Raw genomic sequence first — 23,600 nt, 5'->3', positions numbered from 1 at the left:
TTTTCAGTTAACTTGCTAGGTGACCTTGGCAAGTTGTAAGACCACTCTGGACTTCAGCTTCTTCATCACATCTTAAGTCTGATTCCAAGTTTACTTCATTGCTTTGGACGAGCCATATATGTGTGTGTGTGTGTGTGTGTGTATGTGTGTGTGTGTGTGTATATATATATATATAAAATCTCTCATATTTCTGAATAACTTCATGCTCACAACTTCTCACAGATCCTTGGGTCTTTCAGTTACACCCTACCTACCCCTCGCTGTGCTTAGTGCCAAGTGGATCCACACTTGTGGGAAGATGGAATACTCCAGATACTCCAGGTCAGAGTTCAGGACTGATCCTGAGAGGTAGGGAGGATGGCCAGAGGACTAGAGTGGGGTACAATATATTGATAATGAGATCCGATCCCATTTCACTTATTCTACCTGTAGGGTAGTGCTTTGTTTACAGCTAACTGGAGAAAGAACTTTGGGAACCTAGCATGATGCTCCCGGGCCACCATATACACTGATTCTAAGGAGACCATTGTAAAATCTGACTGTGCGTGCATGACTGCCAAGGCAGGTTATTTATTTTTCTCTGTGAGTTATTTGTTCATTAAACTAATACATTTATTTATTGTTGGTTTGTCTGTTTTTCAAGATAGCGTTTCTCTTTGTAACAGCCCTGGCTGTCCTGGAACTCGCTCTATAGACCAGGCTGGCCTTGAACTCACAGAGATCTGCCTGCCTCTACCTCTGCCTCCCAAGGGATTATAAGGCGTGTACTACCACCACCTGGCCCTAAAACTAATATTTTGATGATTTGAGAAAATTTTACAATATATTTGGTCATATACATATAGTCCTCTCCCAGCTCATTCCAGACCTAACCTTTACCCACCCCACTCCCTCCCAACTTCATGTCCCCCCTCCTTTTTTTTTTTTTTTTAATAGCCCACTGAATCCAGTTTTGCTGCTTATATGCTCATGGCTTTGGGGCCATCCTCTGGAGCATGATCAACCTAGCAGGGGTCACACCCTTAAAGAAAACTGACTCCCCCTCCACAGAAGCCATCAACCCATACAGGATTTTATGTTTAGAAAATGTCAGCTCTGTAGACGGTAGCTCTGGGAATAAGACATGTAGTTTTTAGAAATTCATTCTCTGTGTTAAGTGTCCTTTAGAGTTCTTTCTAGGGCACTCCCATCTTATCTTTCTGTCTCTTTGAAATGCTACAGTCTTAAAACTGTGAGCTCAAGGTCAGCTTCATAGGAATTCTTACTTCAGATTCTAGCCAAGAGGGTTTTCATTGCTGGTCTCTAACCAGAAGAAGGAGAAGTCTTCCCCTAAAAGGATGACTGTCCATGTGTTACTCTGCATTGAGGTGCATCTTACTAAGAAGCTAAAAACCTCTTTCTTTCTTCCATCCCTGCTCCCCAACTACTAAATAAACAACTCTTAGACCTGGAGTTAAGGGATTAACTCAAGAATTTATAATTATAGTGATAGGAACAGATTTCATTGCAGTGACTTTAGGATTCTACAGATTCTGTTTATTGGAGAGTATAATATTTTGAATATTAATTTCTTGGGATAGACAGTAAAGGATGATGGGCTACATAGGAATGTAGTCCATGAGTATAGAGGAGAGTGAATTCTGTGTCTACTTCAGAGCCTGTGGTTCGGGTGACCATGGTATGTGGGTGGGGTCATGGCCCTGAGAGTGCAGCTTCTTCCATCTCCTGTCCCAGCCACTCCATTCACAAATTACACAGCAAAACAGCAAATAATGCCTTAGGATCTAGGCTGGAGAAGGAGGCAGGGCATCTCTAGATTTTAAAAGGAAATTCCATACTCTCCTGCCACACATCTCCATACTCATAAATATGTGAAATGGTGCTCTGGGTACCCATCAATTCTAGTTTTTAAAGCAGTCCATGACCTGGTATGGCCTCAGAGGGGAGTAGGACCTTCTTTGGTCTTATAGTGTCCTGGAGGTGAGATGCTGAAGTTGTGACCTTCAGGGGTTGCCACCTCCTTTGTCAGGCCCTGAGAAAAAAGGGGGTTTCTATTCTAACAGTCCTGTAATTTACCCCCGAAAACCACATCTCTAGTTTAGCTGGTCCTGTTCTCCAGTGAAGTTCTAGAGCCTCTGCTCCCTTTGGACTTTTCCTTCTTTTTAAGGCTCAGGTAGTTTGGGGAAACACCATAATACCTCATCCAGTAAAGGTCACCTCTGGCCCTGTGGGAGCCTCTTGGACTTACTGGGCCTTTCCAGACCTCCTTATGCCTGTCAAGCCCTCATCTCTGTAAAGGCTCTCAACTGATGAGGGCTTGACAGGCATAAGGAGGTCTGGAAAGCTGTCTGTCTGCTGCTTGGTGGCCAGGGTTGAAGAGATGGAGACTCCAGACCGGGCTCTGGAATGGGACGGCAGTAGAAGCTATTGGGCCACATTTCCAGGACCACCACCATCCATCCTTTTCCCGCCTGGGACAGGCATGGGACAGACCTCTGGAGTAAAGCTGCCCTGCTGAGAGAAGATGCACCCTGGGAAGCCATTTGCAGCTGAAAGCCGGGTGTCAGTGGGTTTGACTGCTCTGGACACCTTGCTCATTTTCTGCAGATAGCTTCTCTGAACTCCTTTCTCTTTTTTGTGCGCCCCCCCCCCCAACCAAAACACCAACAACTGGTAACTAGACCAAGGGCCTCACACACATGACCCTTGAGCCATATCCCCAGCCATCTTTTTATTTTGGGACAGAGTCCTCACTAAGTTGCTTAGGCTGGCCTAGCCTGGCCTTGAATTTGCAATCTTCCTTCCTCAGTCTCCTAAGATTTGTAGGACTTTGCTATCAGGCCTGACTCCTTGAGACAGGGTCTTTGTGGTCGCTTTGGCTGCTGCAGAGAAAAAATGGAACCCTTTTGTCTTTGGAAGAGGAAGGGCTCAGTTTTCAAAGGCATTGTTTGTTGACTTTTTTTCTCTCTTGATTTTTACATTTCAAACACACCCAGGTTTGTTTTGTTACACCAGAGTTTGAGTATTAACTGGCTGCTACAGATTTGGCCACCCCACTGAGACTACATTTTTGACCCCAGTGATTCTTCCGGTCTCTCCCACATTGCAAACCCTTGTGTCTGTGCCAGGCTTCAAAAAGTTCAGACGTTCTCAACACATTTCTAGGGATCGTAAATGAACACGTTTCTCTCAGCATATTGGCTTGCTAGGGTGTGCCCATGGGAGCTAAGTCTAAAAGAGTGTTTCATTGACGCTGGTGTTCTAGATAGTTAAATCTGAAGTCATTTTTGTTGTTGTTGCTGTTTGTTTTGTTTTGTTTTGTTTTTCCACAAACTTTCTAAACACTGGTTGCACACATTAATACATGAAATGATCTGACCTGTTTCAAATTACTGACCTCCCAGTAGTAGGATGGAATGTCTGTAATTAGTTATGACTAGTATACAGAAAGGGTGAAGGCAGGGGTGTAGCTACTTGGAGGGGGGGGGGGGATAGGAACAAAAACATTGGAGTCAGTCACCGAAAGGAAGGTTGTTTTTTAATAAAATTATTTTTGGTTTTATGAAAATATATGTGTGCACATATGTATGAGTGTGTGTGTATTTCTGGTCGACTATATTTCTTTTGTGGGTCTTTCTAAAGCACTTGAAAGAGTGCGCACATTGTCTTAGACTTGTAAGTGTTCTCACGATTGCTCCCCTAGAAGAGTTGGTTTTGCCTGCTGTCTTTGAGTATGTGGGATTTATACAGTTCCCAGCCAGTGGAAATCATACGGAAAACAGCTAAAAGATCAAGTGCAAACACCCCTCCCCTGCCTCTCTGATCTTGAGAAAGCCCTGGCACATATTCATGCTCGAAGCCTGATCTCTCGCCCTTTTTTCCACCCTCTGCCTCAAGCATACTGATCTGGTGGATGTCCTCAGAATGCACTTCCTGCCCTGTGCCCCTGTGTACCACACTGGGCTTTGTTCTGGGGCTTCCTCTCCCTCGCCTCCCTCTCCACCGGTACCTTATGTGATCATTCTAAATTGAAGTAGACGTTGCCTCCTGTAAGCTGTGCTGATCTCAGCGCTCACTGGTGTCTGAGTGTTTTTGCCATTGTAGGGGTTTGTCTGTCTGCCATTTCTTTTCATGGCTATTTCAGGGAGAAAATGGGGAACAAAGGGGGCCCCATTAGTAAATCCTGATAAATTGCACATGACTTCCAAGATGTCCTTCAACAGGACATTAATAAAGATCATATTTTCTTGTAATTCCTCTTTACTCTTGGCGGTTCACAACATAAAGGAAATAAATGTGACTTGTAGTTCTGCTACCCAGTTTTTCTTTATGCGTATCTTGCTTTAACATTGCTAGTTGCTTGTACATCACAGCCAGTCTCTTACATAATAGCAAAACGTAAGTTTGTTCCCCTAAAGCTATATTTTTCAAACATTACTGATTCTGGGACCGTGCTCATATGAGACTAGTGCTCTGCCACTGAGCCATGTCTCCAGCTTTCGATTTACTTTTTGAAACAAGCTCTTGCTCAGTTGCCCTGGCCTGGAATACTGACTCTGCTGCTTGGTGGTTTTGAATGTGTGATTAGACATCCTGCTTGAATCTTCCAAGTACCTGGAATAACAGGCTGATGCTACCAGGCCTAGATCAAAAACCAATTTTTTAAGAAGGTGATAAAACTGTTGTATACATGTACACATGAATGAACATTTTAAGTCTATGAATAATTTTATATTCATGTTCCTAAATCTGTTTTAAAAGTACAATTTTAAACTCATTTAATTCTCCAGTAGTCATCAGGGATGTAATGTATGTTCTGTTCCTTTAATTAAAGCATTGAGGTATTTTTTTGCCAGGATATTGTATGTGATGCATTCCCTAATACACGAGACTAGAATTTGATAATACTGTTTTGTTAGTGACAACAAAGACATATGCATTAATCCCCAAGTAATGTACAAATGCACACAATGATGACCAACAAGGATGCATACGAGTCAGAAGCTGTATGTGCTACTTTATGTATATGAATGTTTTTACTCCCAGGAACCTGTGGGTTCTCTGAGGACTGTCCAGTGCTGAGAGCTTGGGTTCTTCATCATGACCTCAGCAATCTCATGGCCCCAGGGAAGCTTTCTTCTTGTTCTGTGGACCCAGACTAGGTACTTCCCAACTGGAACTGTAGCTCCTCAGCTATGAAATATGGTTAATATTGAATGTTTCAGGGATTTGGTGAATCACTGTGAGTTAGTGCTTTGCATGGTGCCTGGCCCATAAATGTGAGTTTAGAAGGGTCATTTAGTTTTCAATGAATGGTTTTAGTGTTGGGGAATTTCCTCTCTCTGGTCTTAGCTATGTAGAGTCATTTGCCCAGCTAATGGTCTTATTTTAGAGGGAGCTGGGCCCAGCCTCATTTGGGGTCTTTGTAGAGCACATGGGCTGCTGCTCCTCATAATGTGCCTTTGTCCAACTTGTTACTTTCAGAAGGGGTCATGGGATGGGGCTTTTCTGTACAGGGGCAGATACTGAGGATTTCAGGCTTGGTGGACTACATGTAGTCTGGAGTGGCTGCATGTAGTGGGGGAGTGAACCAGACAGAATGCAAATGAACAGCTGTGTTCTGATAAATGATCAGTCTTCACTGCTGGACACTGAACTCAGATCATTTTCATGCAGTGAGAGCTGTTTAAAACTGTAAAGCTATTCTGGCCATGGGTCATAGAAAACAAGGCTTTGCTGTCTGATGTCAGTCATTAGGCTTCTGCCTGTCACAGAAGATGGTCCAGATAGTCTCAGAACTGAAATCATTTTCTTCCACTTTTCCTCCTGGTCTCCTCAAACTATTGAGGAATGTTTAGCGATCGTTGTCCCCTTTCCTCAATGTTCAGTTACCCAGGGCATAGTCAGACAAGAACGTGTCATTTGGATGTTTGAATCCTCTTATTTGGGACAGTTATGTCATATGTGGAGGAAATGAGAGTAACCAGCGTTTGTGATCTTTGACAAAGTAAAAGTAAGTGACTGAGGTTGCTGAGAGGTGCTGCAGAGTGGAAGCAAATGGAATGAAAATGGACTAGAAAGGCACCCTGTTAATAAACAGAGCCCTCTTGTCAGAAACACACTGGCCACTGTTCGTAAGGAGCCTGCCATTCCTGCTCCTGAAATCAAGACATACTGCAAATTCTTCTGTCTCCCCCTGCCTTGGATTGGAGAAAGGGGGTGGTAGTCAGAGAAGAGGTAGTATCGGAGTAAGAGGAATACGAACAGCATTCATGATCTTTTCTGTTGATCTGCTTTAATCCAAGAATATGAGTGTGTGGGAAGAAATGTATACAGTTACATTATTCTTCACATCCTCAGCTCTTGGACATTGCTGTGCCTCGTTATGTTTGAAGCAGTGGGCTTTTGTGGAATGATACACATGGGAATCCAAGCCAAGAAATGTGTTCTGGGATGATCTCTCATTTGTGGGCGTTGGAGTCCACAAAGCCCCAGGGAGGCCTGTGTTGGCCTCACAGAGCACAGCTGTTTCCTTTCACCTCAGGAGGGGAAGATGGCTTTGGCTCTTGGATACCATCATTTAGACTCCTCTGTTTCATTTCTGAGCAGAAAACATCCTGTTTCAGGGGCTGGAGAGATGGCCCAGCAGTTAAGAGTGCTTGCTCCTCTTGCAGAGGACTTGGGTTCAGTTCTCAGCACCTCTGTGGGGACAGCTTGTGACTGTAACTCTAGCCTCAGGGGATCTGATGCTCGTTTCTCGATCCCTAGGACCCCTGTACTTACATGCACATACCCACACACAGATGTAAAGTATACATAATCAAAAAGAAAACAAGTCTAAAACTAAAACCAGCAAAAACAATCATTCTGTTTGATCACGCATGAATGCTATAATCCTGGTAGAAAGCATATTGAAGCTTTCACTTACCCTGAGGATATCCAAGGTAGGACGCTTTGTTTTATACCCATGAAATATGATGTGAGATTAGTATTGCTTTCATTCTCTTAGGAAAAATGTGAAGAATAAATGTATATACTAAATTCATGTTTTCTAAAATTTACTTTTGGTCAAATGACTTTCTTTTGAGAACTCTAAAATTATCTATACTATTTGCTTTTGAGGGAGAGGGAGAATATTGTGTTTTTAATGCATAGCTGAATCTTAAAACTAAAACAAAATTGAGGAAATATTTAGTATTCCTTATAGACTCCTTCAGCAGATAGCCTAAAGTGTGGCCTTTATGGTTTATCTTTTGACCTTGACTTCTAGTAAGACGTTTTGCTTGATGATATAGTTCATAAAAATACATAGAAACATATGCATACACATATATGTACCTACACATCCCACACACTCAGGAGTGTAGTAGTATAAGAAGTTCATCTTAGCCTTGTACTTCTTTCAGAACCTGCCTCTCAGCTTTGACCAACTGGCCAGCTGACATGACCCATAGACATCTGCTTAAGTATTCATTGTAGATGGCAGAGGAAACCCCCATACCTAATTTTGGTACACATACCAGTAATCAAAGCATGACGTAATATTTAACGATTATTGTGAAACCATGAATTTTGAGCCCCCAAATCATTTCAACAGTGAAAATTGTGCATACAGATTAAGAATTATTGTTGAGATAGAATAGTTGCTGATAATCTTTGTGGGATTATCATCATCATCACCATCACCATCATCATCATTGTCTAGTTAAGTCCAGGTGATGAGAAGGTACACACTGCCCTCAGCTTCTGCTACATAGGAACCAAGGCTTACTTTCACACTGGCAACCGTGTCGTGGGCAATAGCTGTACTAGCAGAGCTGGTATGATAGAGAGTGAGCTTTAGTTTTACAAAAGTCCCTTTGAGCTAGACTCATGGCGTGGAGAAATTGTGGTTCCTGTCCTTTTATAGGAAATTCTGATAGTTGGTGTATGGCTGGTAGATGGCTCAGTGGGTAAAGCACTTGCCACTCAAGAATGAGAACCTGAGTTTCAGTTCCAAGAACCCAGGTAAAAGTTACACTTGTAGTGTAAGCATCTGTAACCTAGCACTCCTACAGGAGGTGGGAGGTCAAGACAGAATTCCCAGAAACTCTCAGGCCAGCCAGCCTGGAGTACATACTAGAAAAACAGGAGACCCTTCCCGGAATGCCTGGGCTAGTTCTCTGAATGTGCCTGTTTTCACAAACATAGGCACATGATTACATGGTACAGACACACACACACACACACACACACACACACACACATACACATAGATGAGCAAAAAACTTAAAAAGGGTTTTCTAGATTGTCTAATAAGTTTATAATCATATAATTTAACTTTTTTTTTTTTTTTTTTTTTGCCGAGACAGGGTTTCTTGTGTTGTTTTGCGCCTTTCCTGGAACTCGGTTTGTAGACCACGCTGGCCTTGAACTCACAGAGATCCACCTGGCTCTGCCTCCCGAGTGCTGGGATTAAAGGCGTGTGCCACCACCACCCAGCTAATTTAACTTTTGTACAGTTTCCTATTTTTATTATATTGCAGTATTTTATTCTGTCTAGGTGAATGACATTTACTTTTACCAAAAATTAATTTTAACAGTTGCTTGTTTGCCACCAGTATGCCAAAACCTGTATTTGATAAATTCCAAAATATTTATTTAGGCATTTATCCATTCCCAGTAAAGCAAACATTTCACAAAATCATTATTTCAGCTAAATCTAGTATGCTAATCTCTTCTGATCTAGTTAATCTTTTGTTATTCTTTTCAGACAGTCTCACTGTTTGGCCCCCCAGACTGCACAGAATCATCCTGTCTCAGTATCCTGAAGGATGATAGTCCTGTGCCACCCTGCATGGCTGGCCACATTACATCTTGAAAGCTGCTCATTTTGTTTCTCAGTCCACTCATGGTTTCTGAGCTGTGGTTTTCTACTGCTGAGACCTACGTGCTCTGGGAATGCTGAGACAGAAAGGACAGGTCGTTTTGGCATGTGATATTTTCTTGTGCAGGAGAAAGGGTTTTCTAATTTGGTTCTTTTCCTATATGGATCAGTCAGGGTTCCAGAACTGCGATTCAAAATGGTATGTTACGACTTGTAGAAAATGAATTGATGCTATTGCTGAACAGTTTCTTTGGCTAATGCCTGCCAGCTATGTCAGAATTTAAGTGGTTCTGTTTGTATTAGCATGGTAAAAATTACTGCGTGGGCATCCCTTAATCAAAATGCTTGGTTGTTTGTCATTGTTTTGTTTGCTTTACACCTAAGAGTTTTAGTGGTTGAACCTCCCTAATCTGAACATTTGAAGTCCTGAGTGTTCTGGAATCCCAAACTTGCTTTTAGAGAAGTCTTAAATTCCCAGCAGGAACAAAGCTTCCCTGTCTGTCCCGTGCCATCCTCATGCATAGCCTCTGAACTGTTGTTAGTTTCCCCTGTTGTGTTTTACTAATTGTTCTATTACCAATAAAAACTCTAGAGGCCTGTTATTCCTTGTCCTCCCTTTCTGTTCATTCCTTGTCCTCCCTTTCTGTTCTTGATCCAGCTGGGATCTCCTGCTCCCCTAAGCTCTCTTTCCTTCCACCCTTGCCCTTCATTACCCCAACTCACGTCCAGGTTGTTCATGTAGATCTCATCCATTTCCCTGTCATTGGGTGATCCCTGTGTCTTTCTTAGGGTCCCGTTTTCTAGGTATCCTCTCTGGAGTTGTGAGTAGCAGTCTAGTCATCTTTGTTTTACATCTAGTATCCTACTATGAGTGAGTACATACCATGTTTGTCTTTCTGAGTCTGGGTTACCTCACTCAGGATGATTTTGTCTAGATGCATCCATTTGCCTGCAAACCTCATGATGTCATTGTTTTTCTCTGCTGAGTAGTACTCCATTGTGTATTTGTACCATATTTTCTTTATCCATTCTTCAGTTGACAGGCATCTAGGTTGTTTCCAGGTTCTGGCTATTACAAACAATGCTGATATGAACATAGCTGAGCAAATGCCCTTGTGGTATGATTGAGCATTCCTTGAGTATATGCCCAAGAGTGGTATAGCTGGGTCTTGGGGTAGATGGATTCCCAATTTTCTAAGGAAGCGCCATATGATAAATGAAGACCACATGAAAACAGGAAGAAGCAAAGTGCTAGAGAGGTCCCCAGAAATCCACAATGATACCTCCACTGTAGACTACTGGCAATGATCGAGAGAAAGCCCAAACTGACCTAGTCTGGTGATCGGATGGCCAAACACCCTAACTGTCATGCTAGAACTCTCATCCAATAACTGATGGACGTGGATGCAGTGATCCTCAGCTAGGCCCTAGGTGGAGCTCCAGGAGAAAGAGGAGGGATTGTAAGAGTGTGAGTTGTTGAGACCAAGATTGGAAAAAGCACAGGGATAGATAGTCAAACTAATGGAAACACATGAATTATGAACCAAAAGCTGTGGAGTCCCCAACTGGATCAGGCCCTCTGGATAAGTGAGACAATTGAATAGCTTGCACTGTTTGGGAGGCACCCAGGCAGTGGGACCTGGACCTGTCCTTAGTGCATGAGCTGGCTGTTTGGAACCTGGGGCTTATGCGGGGGACACTTTGCTCAGCCTGGAAGGAGGGGACTGGACCTGCCTGGACCAAATCTACCGGGTTGAGCTGAATCCCCAGGGGAGTCTTTACCCTGGAGGAGATGGGAATGGAAAGGCGGGAGTGGGGGCGGGAGGGGGGAGGACAGGGGAACCCATGGCTGATATGTACAATTAAAACACAAATATCCATATGAAAAAAAATAAAATAAATATATTTAAAAAAACCTCTAGAGGCAATATTGGGATGGAAACCTGAGAGATCAAAGAAGCAGAGAACGAGCCACCAGCAGACTTTCCTCTTTTCACCAGGGCCCCAGCCAGCGCCTCTTCTCTCCACACTCTTGTATCTCTCCCCATCCAAGAGAGCGTGTGAATTCCAAGTCTTCCCTTTTCCTTCCTGTCTGTGTTCCTGGCTTCACTATGGCTAATATCAGGTTGCTGGCTCCACCTCTAGATTCAAAGTTAACTTTATTAACACAATCTAGGAATGTCACAGTATGATCAACTATCTTGCAACATCCCCCACTGTATATTCTGTTCCTGTGACAGAATACTATGACAAAGACAACCTTCCGGAGGAAGAGATTCTTTGAGCTTACGGTTCTGGAGGATAAGAGTCCATCATGGCGGGGAGGCATGGCAGTGTTGTAGCTGGAGCAGGAAGCTGAGAGCCCACATCCTTAATCACAGGCTGGAGCAGGGAGCAAGCTGGGAGTGACAAGTTGTTTTTTAATCACAGTTCCTACCCCTCAGTGATGTACTTCTTCTGACAAGACTACACCACCTACATTTCCCTACACAGCCCTGCCAACTAGTAACCAAGTAGCTGAATGCCTGAGACTCCGGGGGCCATTCTTACTCAGACCACCCATATTCAGTTCCCTGGCCCCCATGGGCTTATGGTCTTACCGTAATGCAAAATGCATTTAGTCTAACTTGGGGAAGTCTCCATAACTGTTCACACTCTCAACACTGAGTCTCTCCCGAGACTCAAGGTAATCTCTTAATTGTAACTCCTCCCCATCTGTAAAATTAAAAAGCAAATTATACACTTCCAATGTATATTAGCACAGAGTATTCATTACCATTCCAGAAGGGAGGAATGGGGCATAGTGAAGAAATACTGAACTAAAACACGATTAGAACCCAGCAAAGGAAACATCAAATCCAGCAGCTCCATGTCCAACATCTGCTACTTTAATCTTAAAGGACTTAAAGGCTTTGCTCTCTTCAATCTCTCCCTCCCTCCCTCCATCCATCTCTCTCTCTCTCTCTCTCTCTCTCTCTCTCTCTCTCTCTCTCTGATTCTATACCTTGTATAGTTCTGCTTGGCAGATGTCATGGCTCTGGCATCTCCAGCATCATAGGTTGTCCTCTGCAACTCAGGTTTTACTTGACAGCACTACCCAATGGCTTTTCACAGCCTCTTGCCCTCTCATGGCCGCCACGCAAAGACACCCTTGTTTTATACTGGTTGGCCTCAGCAGCTCTCTGAAACCATGGAGGAAGAATCCACGACCCCTTCATTCTTGCAACCTTCATGACTCTAAAGTCAGTATCAAGTAGACGTGGAATACACTGCCAGTTCAGTTACCAACGTGGGATGGATGCTGGTGCCCTTGAATCACGTTAGCAGCCCAGTGTTTATTTAGTTGCTATGAGGAGAAGGTGCCTTGACTCTCTTCTGCAGGTTGGAAGCTTAGCAAGTGGGATCTTGCCCTGAGGACACCCTCCTTTTGTTCCAGTGCAAAGCAGGCCTCACTAATTTCTAGCAGTTACAACCTCAAGCCTCTAACATTAAGCTTCCTGTTGTTCTTTTTTCTTTAAACTGCACATTTTGCCCTCTTTTTCATTATAGACTATATAAAAGTTACCAATAATACATACCACAGGTTTAATAATATGCTGTTTTGAATCTCCTCTGCCAAGGAAATTAATCCATCCCTTTTTTCAGCCTTAGGCAAGTTCTTAGGACAGGGGCAGACTGCAAGCTAGATTTTTTGCCAAAATATCATAGGAATGGCCTATAGCCAAGTGCTGGTAAAGTCATTGCTTCCTTCTGAAAAATCTTTGAGCTGGGCTTACAGGGTCCACAGTGCTGTCAGTGTGGCTATCTTTCAGGTTCCTATATGGATAGCTCTTTAAGCTCTGCTGATAACATTCAACTGGTTTCTAGTCCAAGGTTCCAAATTCCTCCTAAAAACAACATGGCCAGATTCTTCATAGCAACATCCTGCTCTCTGGTACCAACTTCTAGGCCAGCAGAGCATAAGAACAGGAAGCAAAAATTTTCTTAGTGTTGAGTGGTACCTTTTCCTATTCCACTCCCTATTCCTGGACCCTTGAATCCTGGCTGTAGGAGGGAAAGTACCATGTATTGGATGCTGATTCAAAGCATATATATATTGTCCTCTGAAGAACCCTGCCTCTGCCATCCAAGCTGTTACCACCATTGGCACTGTAACTGTGTCTTTAAAAGATTATTCTACCTCCACCATTTTATCAAGCCATTTGTTTTAGAATGGTGGAGAACATGGTAAGACTAGTGGATTCCATGAGCATTCACTCTCTGTTGCAGTTCTATGACCATGAAGTAAGTTTCTTGGTCAGAGGCAATACTGTGTGAAATGAACTGATGATAGAATGGCATGATGGTGGATAAGGCATTCTCTAAGACCACATTGTTGGTAGCTTTTGCAGATACATTACATGCAGCAAAGGCAAATCTCTAACCAGAACAAGAATTTATCCCAGTAAAGTCAAAGCAATGGCCTTTCCACAAAGAAAACATAATCAATCTGCCATCATGTTGCTAGCTGGTCATTCTGGGGAATGGAGCATGTCATATCAGGGCTCATTGTTGGTCTCTGTTGCTGGTAGATCCACCACTCAGCAGGAGCCAGAGCCAAGTCAGCCTCTGAGTGGAAGTCCATGTTATCAAGCCCCTACATAACCTCCATCTCTGCAACCATAGCCACTTTGTTTCTTGGGCCCACCCAGCAGTAACCAGGGCAGGGATCGCCGGGGAAAGAGGCTGACTGTCTGCAGAATGAGGACTAGCTCCTATGCTGAAGTCATCTTTTGACGAGCATTTACATGGACCTGAATTATCTTCACACCCTTTGTCCATTTGGAGAACTCTGGCAACATATTTCTTCGGTGAATGCCTTTTTCACCAATTATTCTATGATGTTCCTTCCAAGTACCTGAACATCCAGCCAAACCATTGGCTACAGTAGTTCATGAGTCACTAAACAGTCACACATCTGGCCATTTAACCTTACAAGCAAAGTGTAAGACCATGTGTGTTGCTGGAAATTCTGCCCACTGTGAATATTTTCCTTTATCCCAATGTCTTTCTTGGTTGTCCCAGAAAGGAGTAGCCACTTCTGGATGGTGTCTGCATAAACCCATCAGTAAACCAAGCCCTAGTCTTCTCTTTCTCAGTCAACTGATCATAGGAAGCCATCAGTGCATGCTTGAGTACAGAAGGCATTCTAACAGGAGTAAAAACCATAGACATTTGGGCAACTTCTTCTTGTAACTTGATTGTACCCCCCAGGGCCTGCTTGAGCCTGATCATGTATATATTACTTCCATTTGATAATGGATTGCTGCTGTGTACCCCTACATTATGGGTTAGTGGGTCAGATAATACTCAGCTTAGATTACATGTCCCACCCTCACCCCCTGCCAAGTTTCTACTAAGGTTTAATAGCAGGTTAAGAGCTATTTTTCTAGTCAGCAAATAATGATAGCACCTTACTTCAAAAGCCCCAGTCTCTGCTCCAATTTATGCATAGCAGCCTGCTTAAGACCCCAGACAGTATCCTTGTCTGCCAGTGACACCTCAGGTACTGTCAGATCTGCTCAATCATATAATCCAAGTGGTAGAGCAACCAGGACCTGTTGAAGAGCTCTCTCTTGTTCCAGGTCCCACTCAAAGCTGGCATCTTTCTGAGTCACTTGGTATATAGGCAAGAGAAACAAACCTAAGTGAAGACTGTGTTGCCTCTAAAATCCAAATAGGCCCACTAAGCATTGTGCTTCTTTCTTGGTGGTGGTAGGGGCTGGGTATCTTATCCTTAGAGTATCTATGCACACTTCATACGACATGACTAGACATTTTACTGAGGTAGAACACTGTTGAGCTTTGATTGGATTTATTTCCTATGCTCTGATGTGTATATCAACATGTAGTGGGTAGCCATTCCAGCCTTGGCCTGGAAGTGACAACCCTTACTGGGTTGGTCACGCCCACAAGGCGGGGCTGAGAGAGGACCCTGAAGACCCAGGATCAAAAGGAGAGGCTTCTCTTGGTTCCAGGACCCTGGACGCTGGAGGTAGACCGAGCAGAGTTCTCCAGAGAACACTGCGCCATAACTTTCCCAGACCCTGCAACCTATCCCTTCATTTGTAAGCTACCCCACAGAATAAACCTCCCTTTTAACTACATGGAGTGACCCTAATAATTTTACCAGTATCAACAAGTCCAAGGTGTTTATTGCTTTCTGCTCACTTGGTCCAATCAGCATGATGTTATTAATATAGTGGACTGGTGTAATATTTTGTGGAAGAGGCAAATGATCTAGGTCCCAACACAGAGCTGGAGAGTTAATATACCCTTGAGGTAGGGCAGTGAAGGTGTATTGCTGTTCTTGCCAGTTGAAAGCGAATTATTTCTTGTGGTCCTTATGGGCAGATATTTTAAGTTGTATTTGCTAGATATCAATTACCAGGAAATGTGTTAGCAGCTGCAGTTAGAATTACTACTTGATTATGTTTTTCATAGTCAATTGTATGCTCCATGATCCATTCACCTGTCTTCTGTGCAGGCCAAATAGAGTTAAAGGGAAATATGATGAGAACCACCAACCCTCCATCTTTCAAGTCCTTGATGGTGGCATTAGTTTCTGTAGTCTGTTTCAGAATGGGATCAGTGTTTTTCCTGGTATGTAGTTGGGTTTTGTTTTTTTTTTCCTAACTCTTTGGGGGTCTGCCACTCAGCTCCCAAAGACTTTTTCTTACTTATGAATGCTCGGCCTTAGCTTGGCTTGTTCCTACCTGGCTTTTCTAACTTAACTTAAATTATCCTGTTTTTCTCTTTAACTATGTTTTGCCCTCTGGGCGTTTTACCTTTCTTTGGTCTATATATCTTTCTTTCCTTCTTACTCCAAAGCTGGGTGTGTAGCTGGGTGACTAGTCCCTGGCGTCCTCCCCTCCTTTTCCTTTCCTTACTCTTCCTCCTCTCCTGAGCCTAGATTTCTCCTCCTGTCTATTCTCACTGCCTGGCATCCCTGCCTGTTTCTCTCTCCTGCCTAGCTATTGGCCATTCAGCTCTTTATTAGACCATTAGGTGTTTTAGACAGGCAAAGTAACACAGCTTTACAGAGTTAAACAAATGCAACACATCTTTGTATCATTAAACAAATATGTAACGCATTTTAAAATATTCCACAACCACTGGTGTGTTGGACTATCTAGATCATATCCTATAAGCCAGTCTAAAGAATCCCCTTTTAATATTTCTATTCATTCTTTGGGTCCTCTTCATTTGGAGAACCCTGACTAATACACCCACCCACCAACACGGATAACATCATTATCACCCATAGACTAATTTACAGTGATATGTATCTGCCATTACAATACAACACAATCATTTCACTGCCCTAAAGATTATCTTTGCTCTGCCTTTTTTTTTTTTCTTTTGATCTCTGTGCTGTCTCTTGTTTTCCCCTTTCCAGAAAGTCACACAGTTAGAGTCATTAAGATATGTGGTGGGGGTGGGGGGATGGGGATTTAGCTCAGTGGTAGAGTGCTTGCCTAGTAAGCACAAGGCCCTGGGTTCGATCCTCAGCTCAAAAAAAGAAAGATGTGGCTTTCTTAGATTGATCTTAGTAAGATGCTTTGAAGTCTGCCCCACCGTTTCAACTCTTTTTATTGCTAATAGTATCATTCCATTTTCTGAGCATGTCTTCTAGGTCAGTCAATTGTTGTAGCCTGTTGAATTCATAGCTGGGCATGATCGATAGTAGTTTTCTTCCCTAGTAGCTTGAATAGCACTGTCTAGCACTCTGAAAGCTAGCATGTGGGATGAACCTTCCAGGTCAACACCAGCTTGATTTGCTATGTTTTATGACTTAGGCATGTGGTGTGTGTAGTAATAAGGTCTTACTGCCAAGTTCTAGATGATAACCTAGAGCTTTGGCTATAGCCTGTAATATTTGTGGGCCTAAGGGACCTCGCTGGCTATTCTGGCTAGTTTTATGTCAAACTTGACACAAGCCAGAGTCATGTGGAAAGATGGAACATCAGTTGAGGCTATTCACCCACCAGAGAGTGGCCTTCAGGCAAGCCTGTGGTATATTTTCTTAATTGATGATTGATGTAAGAGGGTCCAGTTAGCTCACTATGGGTGGTGCCACCTCTGGGTTGGTGGTTCTGGGAGCTGTAAGAAAGGCTGAGCAAGTGGTAGAGAACAAGCCAGTAAGCAGCACTCCTGCACAGCCTCTGCATCAATCAGCTCCTGCCTTCAAGTTCCAGCCCTGTTGAGTTCCTGCCCAGACTGCCTTCAGTGAAGGACTGTGATGTGGAATTATAACAGAAATAAACCCTTGCCTCCAAGTTGCTTATGGTCATAGGTTTTTTTTTTTTTTTCTTTTCTTTTGTTTTCTGGAGCTGAGGATCGAACCCAGGGCCTTGCACTTGGTAGGCAAGTGCTCTACCACTGAGCTAAATCTCCAGCCGGCTTTTTTTTTTTTTAATTTATTATATTTGTGTTTTAATTTTACACATCAGCCATGGGTTACCCTGTCCTCCCCCTTCCTGCCCCTACCTTCCCTCAGCCCCTTCCCTCCATTCCCATCTACTCCAGGGCCAAGACTCCCCTGGGGATTCATTTAAACCTGGTGGATTCAGTACAGGCAGGTCCAGTCCCCTCCTTCCAGGCTGAGCAAAGTGTCCCTGTGTAAGCCCAAGGTTCCAAACAGCCAGCTCATGCACTAAGGACAGGTCCGGGTCCCACTGCCTGGGTGCCTCCTACACAGTTCAAGCTATTCAATTGTCTCACTTATCCAGAGGGCCTGCTCCAGCTGAGGGCTCCACAGCCTTTGGTTCATAATTCATGTGCTTCCATTTGTCTGGCTATTTGTCCCTGTGCTTTTCCAATCTTGGGTTCAACAATTCACAGGAATAACAGACCATATAAATGATGACCACATGAGAACAGGAATAGGCAGAGTGCTGGAGAGGTCCCCAGAAATCCACATTGATACATCCTCTGTAGACTGCTGGCAATGGTCGAGAGAAAGCCTGATCTGACCTAGTCTGGATATCAGATGGCCAACCACCCTAATGGTTGTGCTGGAACTCTCATCCAATAACCGATGGAAGTGGATGCAGAGATCCTTGGCCAGGCCCCAGGTGGAGCTCCAGGAGTCCAATTGTTGAGAAAGAGGAGGGACTGTAGGTCATAGGGTTTTATTCCATTAATAGAAACCCTAACTAAGATACTACTAGCCAACAACTCCAAAAGAAATAACTCATACCTGATATTTGGCTTTTTACTTGTTATTTCTGTTGTTTTGATAGGGTAACTCCGTTTTCTCTGTCTTTATGTATGTGTACATGCCAGTTAAATACAGTTATGTGAAGCTCCGCCAGCCCTTCACTAACAAGTTAGAGTTGACCATTTTTTGCTTTCTTTTACAAATCCCCAGTGATTTATGTCTTGTTCCAGAGGTGCAAGGTAAACACGGGAGAAGCCCATACTTCCTTTCTGGCAGTGAAAAACCAGATCTCCTCCCTCTGCATTCACCCTTCTGTGACCTTGACCTTCATGTTTTAAAGTCTGGGGCCAGCCTTCCTCCAGAGGAAGAGGCAGCACTTGGCTGCAGATGGTGGTCTCCTGCTCTCTAGTGGTAGCAGGGAGTTCGTGAGAAAAGGGAAGGGCAAGGCTGGAAAAAGGAGACACAGCCACCGGTAGTTAGAACTGCTTAACTCAGAGACCCCCCCCCCCCCCAGGATCTCCCTGCAGGGCCATTCAGACGCTGCTCAATCATCTCAGCCCATATTTAAGACAGAGGTTCTGTTGGGTGTAGTTAGATTTTCCTGCCTGACCCACAGTCAGGACAAATCTCTCTTACCCGCCAGTCCCACAGTCACTCAGACCCAACCAAGAAAGCACACAGAAACTTACATTGTTTATAAACTGTATGGCTGTGGCAGGCTTTTTGTTATCTACTTTTTCTATCTTAAATTAACCCATTTCTGTTAGTCTATACTTTGCCACATGGCTTGTGGCTTACCAGTGTCTTTACATGTTGCATTTCATGGCGGTGGCAGGCAGTGTCTCTCCCCAGCCTTCTACTTCCCAGGATTCTCTTCTCTCTTGTCCTGCCTATACTTCCTGCCTGGCCACTGGCCAATCAGAACTTTATTTACACAGAGTGATATCCACAACAGTTGGGTCTTTTCCAGGGCTTTCATTCTGATGAATCCCAATTTCAGGCCATTTCCACAGTCTCTCAGCTCCTAGGCAGGCCTCTTTGTTATATGTAACCATGCTTGTGTGAGAAAATACCGTGCAAAGAGCCTTAGAGAGCATGTGTTGCACGTCCAGGGGCACAGCTCGTTGACATTTGTGTGTCTGCCTTCCTTTAGTAAATTTGGAATTGATCAGTGTGTGCCCTTGATCTGTTTCAATGCTCCCTGTCATTGGATGTCTGTCAGGATGTCAGCAAGAAACAGAGCTTAGGTCTTGTCCCTTAGACACTGCTGTAAGGCTGAAGTCAGTCTGTGGAGCACTGTCCAGAGCTAACTCAGTATGTCAGAAGGACCAGTGGATTATGTATTAGTATTAATTGATCTAACAACAAAATATTGGGACCCATTGCCTGGCAGTTGTGAACAATCTACTGGTTTTGTGATTCCTTAGCCGCTCTTTCTGTTACGTTCTTTCATTTCCAGTTGACTCAATTTTGAGAATTCGGCCCCCATGTTTTGGAATAAGAAGTGAAAGGGATGTACAGAAGGCTAGTGGCCCAGTATTAAGCAGTAAATAGTGTCCTGTGTTAGTGTCTTCTGAATTTCACACTTCGTTCTGTGCTAGGATAATTGCTGTTCAGTATTTAATATGCATCAAAACTGAAAGAACATCAGTTATGCAAATTAGTGGTTCAGTCACTTAACTGTGTATTTACTTACAGGTTCTTCAATTTCTATTGAGTTTTTTCTGAGCCCATTAAAGTTGTCATTGGATCTTGTTTCCAAGACTATCCACATCTTTCATCCTTACCATTATCTGTGAGGAACTAGAAAGTTCTATTGTTGATGTTGATCACAATGGACTGCTTCCTTGCTCTTTGGAAAGTTTGAAGTAATTGAGATAACTAATCTCCACTGTCTGTAAACAATCCACTCTACAGAAACTGTTCTCTGGCAGCTCCTCCTGCCTCCTTGTTTCTGCACCAGCTCTCTCTCTGTAGCCCAGGCTGTCCCAGAAAAGGCTGTCTAGATCAGTGTGACCTCAAACTTAGAGATCCAAGTGTTGGGATTATAGGTGGGTACCATCACACTTGGCTTCCTCCTTGTGATGTTTCCTTCTCTTTAAGGGTTGTGAGGTGTGGATGGAGTCTCCAAACAAGCAAACCAACAAAAACAAGGAAAAACATATTTATTTCTATCAGTGACTTTCTCTTCATAGAAACAGAGAGACATAGCACAAGAATTCAGATTGCAAAGTGTGTATGTGTGGAGAGAGAGAGAGTATGTTAGAGTTAATTTCAAAGGTCCTTCCTCAGGTGCCATACTCCTTGTTTATAGGAACTTTATGAACTGAGCTATCCTCTCCAGCCCTCTGTGTTTTCAGACAGGGCTTCACTCTATGGTACAGGCTGGCCTGGATCTTACTGTGTGTAGCCCAGGGTGGTCCAAACTCATGTCACGCCTGCCTTAGCCTCTGAATGCTGTAATTACAGGTGTGAGCAACTGCACTCGACAAAAGTTTTCTGGTAGACACATTAAGTCATGTGAGAATCGGAGTTGCTCTTCTGTGGTTGGGTGTTTGATGATTTCCTCCCCCGCTTAAAATGAGTGTTGTTGCTGTTTTCGAATGTTATAAATGTTACGTACATTAGTGAAATGAATGTAAACAGCAATGTAATTTAGAATATGAAGGGCCCCATAAATGGTGTGGATGTTCAAGGTATGTGTTTGAACTTGTACATTCAGGTGCATGTGCATGTGTGTGGAGGCCAGAGGTCAACATATGTGTTTTGCTCAGTTACTCTCTGTTTTATATTTTGAGACAAGGTCCTGCTTTGGCTATGCTGGCTGGCCTCTGTCTCCTGAGTGCTGAGATTGTTGGTGTGTACCACCACACCTTACCTAGTTAATTATCTTTAAGATTAATTTTATAATTTATTCATGTATGTACACACACGTGTGTGTGTGTGTGTGTGTGTGTGTGTGTGTGTGTGTCTAGGTTCCTATACAGATCCTCTGGAATGGAGTTGTAGGCAGTTATGAGCTGCCTGCATAGCATCTGTATTGGGTCTTCTGGAAGAGAGACAAGTGCTCTTAACTACTGAGCCATTTCTCCAGCCCCCTCACCCCTCAACTTTATATTTTTAAGTGTTATTATAACATTATTGTTAGGGCTCCACTCAGGACAGAGATGCAGTGCAAATATGTAGTTCCTGTCAAACCAAAGACATGTGCTTACTGTTGTATTCATGTAATAAACATTTTAATCATGTCATCCTGTGGGGAAAAGGTACTACCTCAAAAGCAGTGGTTCTCAACTGTGAGTTGTTGGGAGGGGGTCAGATGACCCTTTTAGAGGGTCATCTAAGACCAACGGAAAACACAGATATTTACATTGTGATGCATAACAGTAGCAAAATCACAGTTGTTAAGTTAGCAATGAAAATAATTTTATGGTTGAGGTCACCACAACATGAGGAACTGTGTTAAAGGCTTGCAGCATTAGGAAAGTTGAGAACCACTGCTCTAAAGTAACATTCCCAAATAGACTTTTAATTTGGGAGTTCTAATGAGGAAAATCGATAACAACTTAGAATAAAGTTAGAAACAAAGGAGTTGATTAGATTCTTTTTTTTCTTCTTTTAGGGCAAGTTAAAGTCTTCAGAGCGCTGTATACATTTGAACCCAGGACTGTAAGTATTCTGATTTAAATTGTAAAATTGACACAGCAACCCAAGATGACTTTATTTAGACACCTGTTCTGGCTTAAGTAGCCTGTACTTTCTCCGATGCTGTGAGTAATTCACAGGATGAGTGTCCAGTCTCACCCCACGGCTCTCCCCTAGTGAGTGGAGCTAAGCCCCAGGTTGATGTGCATGGCCTGAATTTGGAGGTCATAGACTCCCTCACATGGCTTCTCTCCTTGTGTGTGGTGACATCTGTTTTAAGTCACCAAGTGGCCTACGTACAAAACTCTCTAAACTACAGAGACCCCAATCTTTGTCAGCTCTGCTGTAGGTCACACACCGACCTTCCTCTTCCGCTCCTTGACCCTCTACCTCACACCTTCTGCCAGCCTCCTGGAGCAAATATCTTAGCTTTTCCAGCCGCATTTTTCTGTTTTTGTGGATCCCGGTGTCCACCCACCCACTCAGGGTTTAGTGAGCCCCTGTTTTGTGCCACACGCTGGATGAGCCTTGCAAATAGTGCAGCAACAGCTGAAGAAAATGTAAGAAAGCTAGCAAAGTGCAAGGGAGCCAGCAAGTACCCTTTCTCCACGATTTCTCCAGGTTCCTGCTTGGGTCCCTGCCCTAATTTCCCCCGTGATGGAAGTGTAAGCCACATCAGCCCTTTCCTTCCCTAAGCTGCCTTCGTCAGTGTTTTATCACAGTCACAGGAAGGAAGCCGGAACACCCTCCATAGCACCCATCATTTCTCCCATAGTTACTCCATGCTATCCATGTTTTTTGTATGTCTCTCCCACTCTAAGTGCTGATTCATATCACCAGGCCGGGGCCTGCCGGGAGATCACCATCTGCCCCTTTCTAAACCTCTACCCAGTTCCTCGTTTGAACATGGGAATACTGCTCACTGCTCTACACCACAGCCGCCCTGTAGTCCTGACAGAAGTTCCTATCTGAGGTCCATCACTTGGGGGTCATCAGCCGGTGATAGTGATTAATAGCCAGTCTGCTGTGGATATCGCTTTGTGTAAATAAAGTTCTGATTGGCCAGTGGCCAGGCAGGAAGTATAGGCGGGACAAGAGAGAAGAGAATTCTGGGAAGTAGAAGGCTGGGGAGAGACACCACCAGCTGCCGCCATGACAAGAAAGAGATAAGGTACTGGTAAGCCACGAGCCACGTGGCAAAGTATAGATTAATAGAAAAGGGGTAAATATAAGATAAGAGCTAGACAATGGTAGGCCTGAGCTAATGGCTAAGCAGTTTAAATAATGTAAATGTCTGTGTGTTTATTTCATAAGTGAGTTGTCGGACTATCAGGGCTTGGTGGCTCCTGGAGAAAAGCTCTCCAACTACACCAGTCCAAGTCTGCATACCCAGATGAGCTTTCCCAAGACTTCAGAGGTAGCAGACTTCAGGGGCTGTCACTGTCACCATATGAGGTCGGTGAGCCATGGGTAGAGTGTTTGTGGAGGGGGCTGCTGCAGCAGAACCACAGACCTGAAACTTTAGCCACAGACATACAATTGCTCATTATCCTGGAAGCCAGAGCCCCAGACTGAGTTGACAGCAGGGCTGGTTTCTTCTGAGGCCTGTCATGGTGACTTGTAGTAAGTCACTTTCTCCCCGTGCCCTCACATGGCCTCTCCTTGGGTGTGTCGGTATTCCTGCCTCTTCATGGATGCCAGTTGTGTGGGGTTGGGGTCTACTTTGAAGCCCTCATTGAATCTTAATGATCTCAATAAAGACTGTCTCTAGCCAGGCGGTGGTGGCGCATGGCTTTTATCCCATTACTCAGGAGGCAGAGGCAGGTGGATCTCTATGAGTTTGAGGCCAGCCTGGTCTACAGAGTGAGTTCTGGTACAGCCAGAGTT

General features: G+C 43.8%; 1 protein-coding gene across 1 annotated transcript in view; it reads left to right on the top strand.

The window, feature by feature from the left end:
• Window positions 1-23,600, top strand: part of Ostf1 (osteoclast stimulating factor 1) — a 55,509-nt gene that overhangs the window by 10,028 nt on the left and 21,881 nt on the right. Inside the window, exon 2 of the mRNA XM_036194237.1 lies at window positions 21,691-21,737. Coding sequence (XP_036050130.1) covers window positions 21,691-21,737 — 47 coding nt within the window. The remainder of the gene's footprint in view (window positions 1-21,690; window positions 21,738-23,600) is intronic.

This window comes from Onychomys torridus, chromosome 1 (assembly GCF_903995425.1).
Source record: "Onychomys torridus chromosome 1, mOncTor1.1, whole genome shotgun sequence".
NCBI lineage: Eukaryota > Metazoa > Chordata > Mammalia > Rodentia > Cricetidae > Onychomys > Onychomys torridus.
The sequence above is the reverse complement of the archived record's forward strand: the minus strand, read 5'-3'. Positions and strand labels throughout refer to the sequence as shown.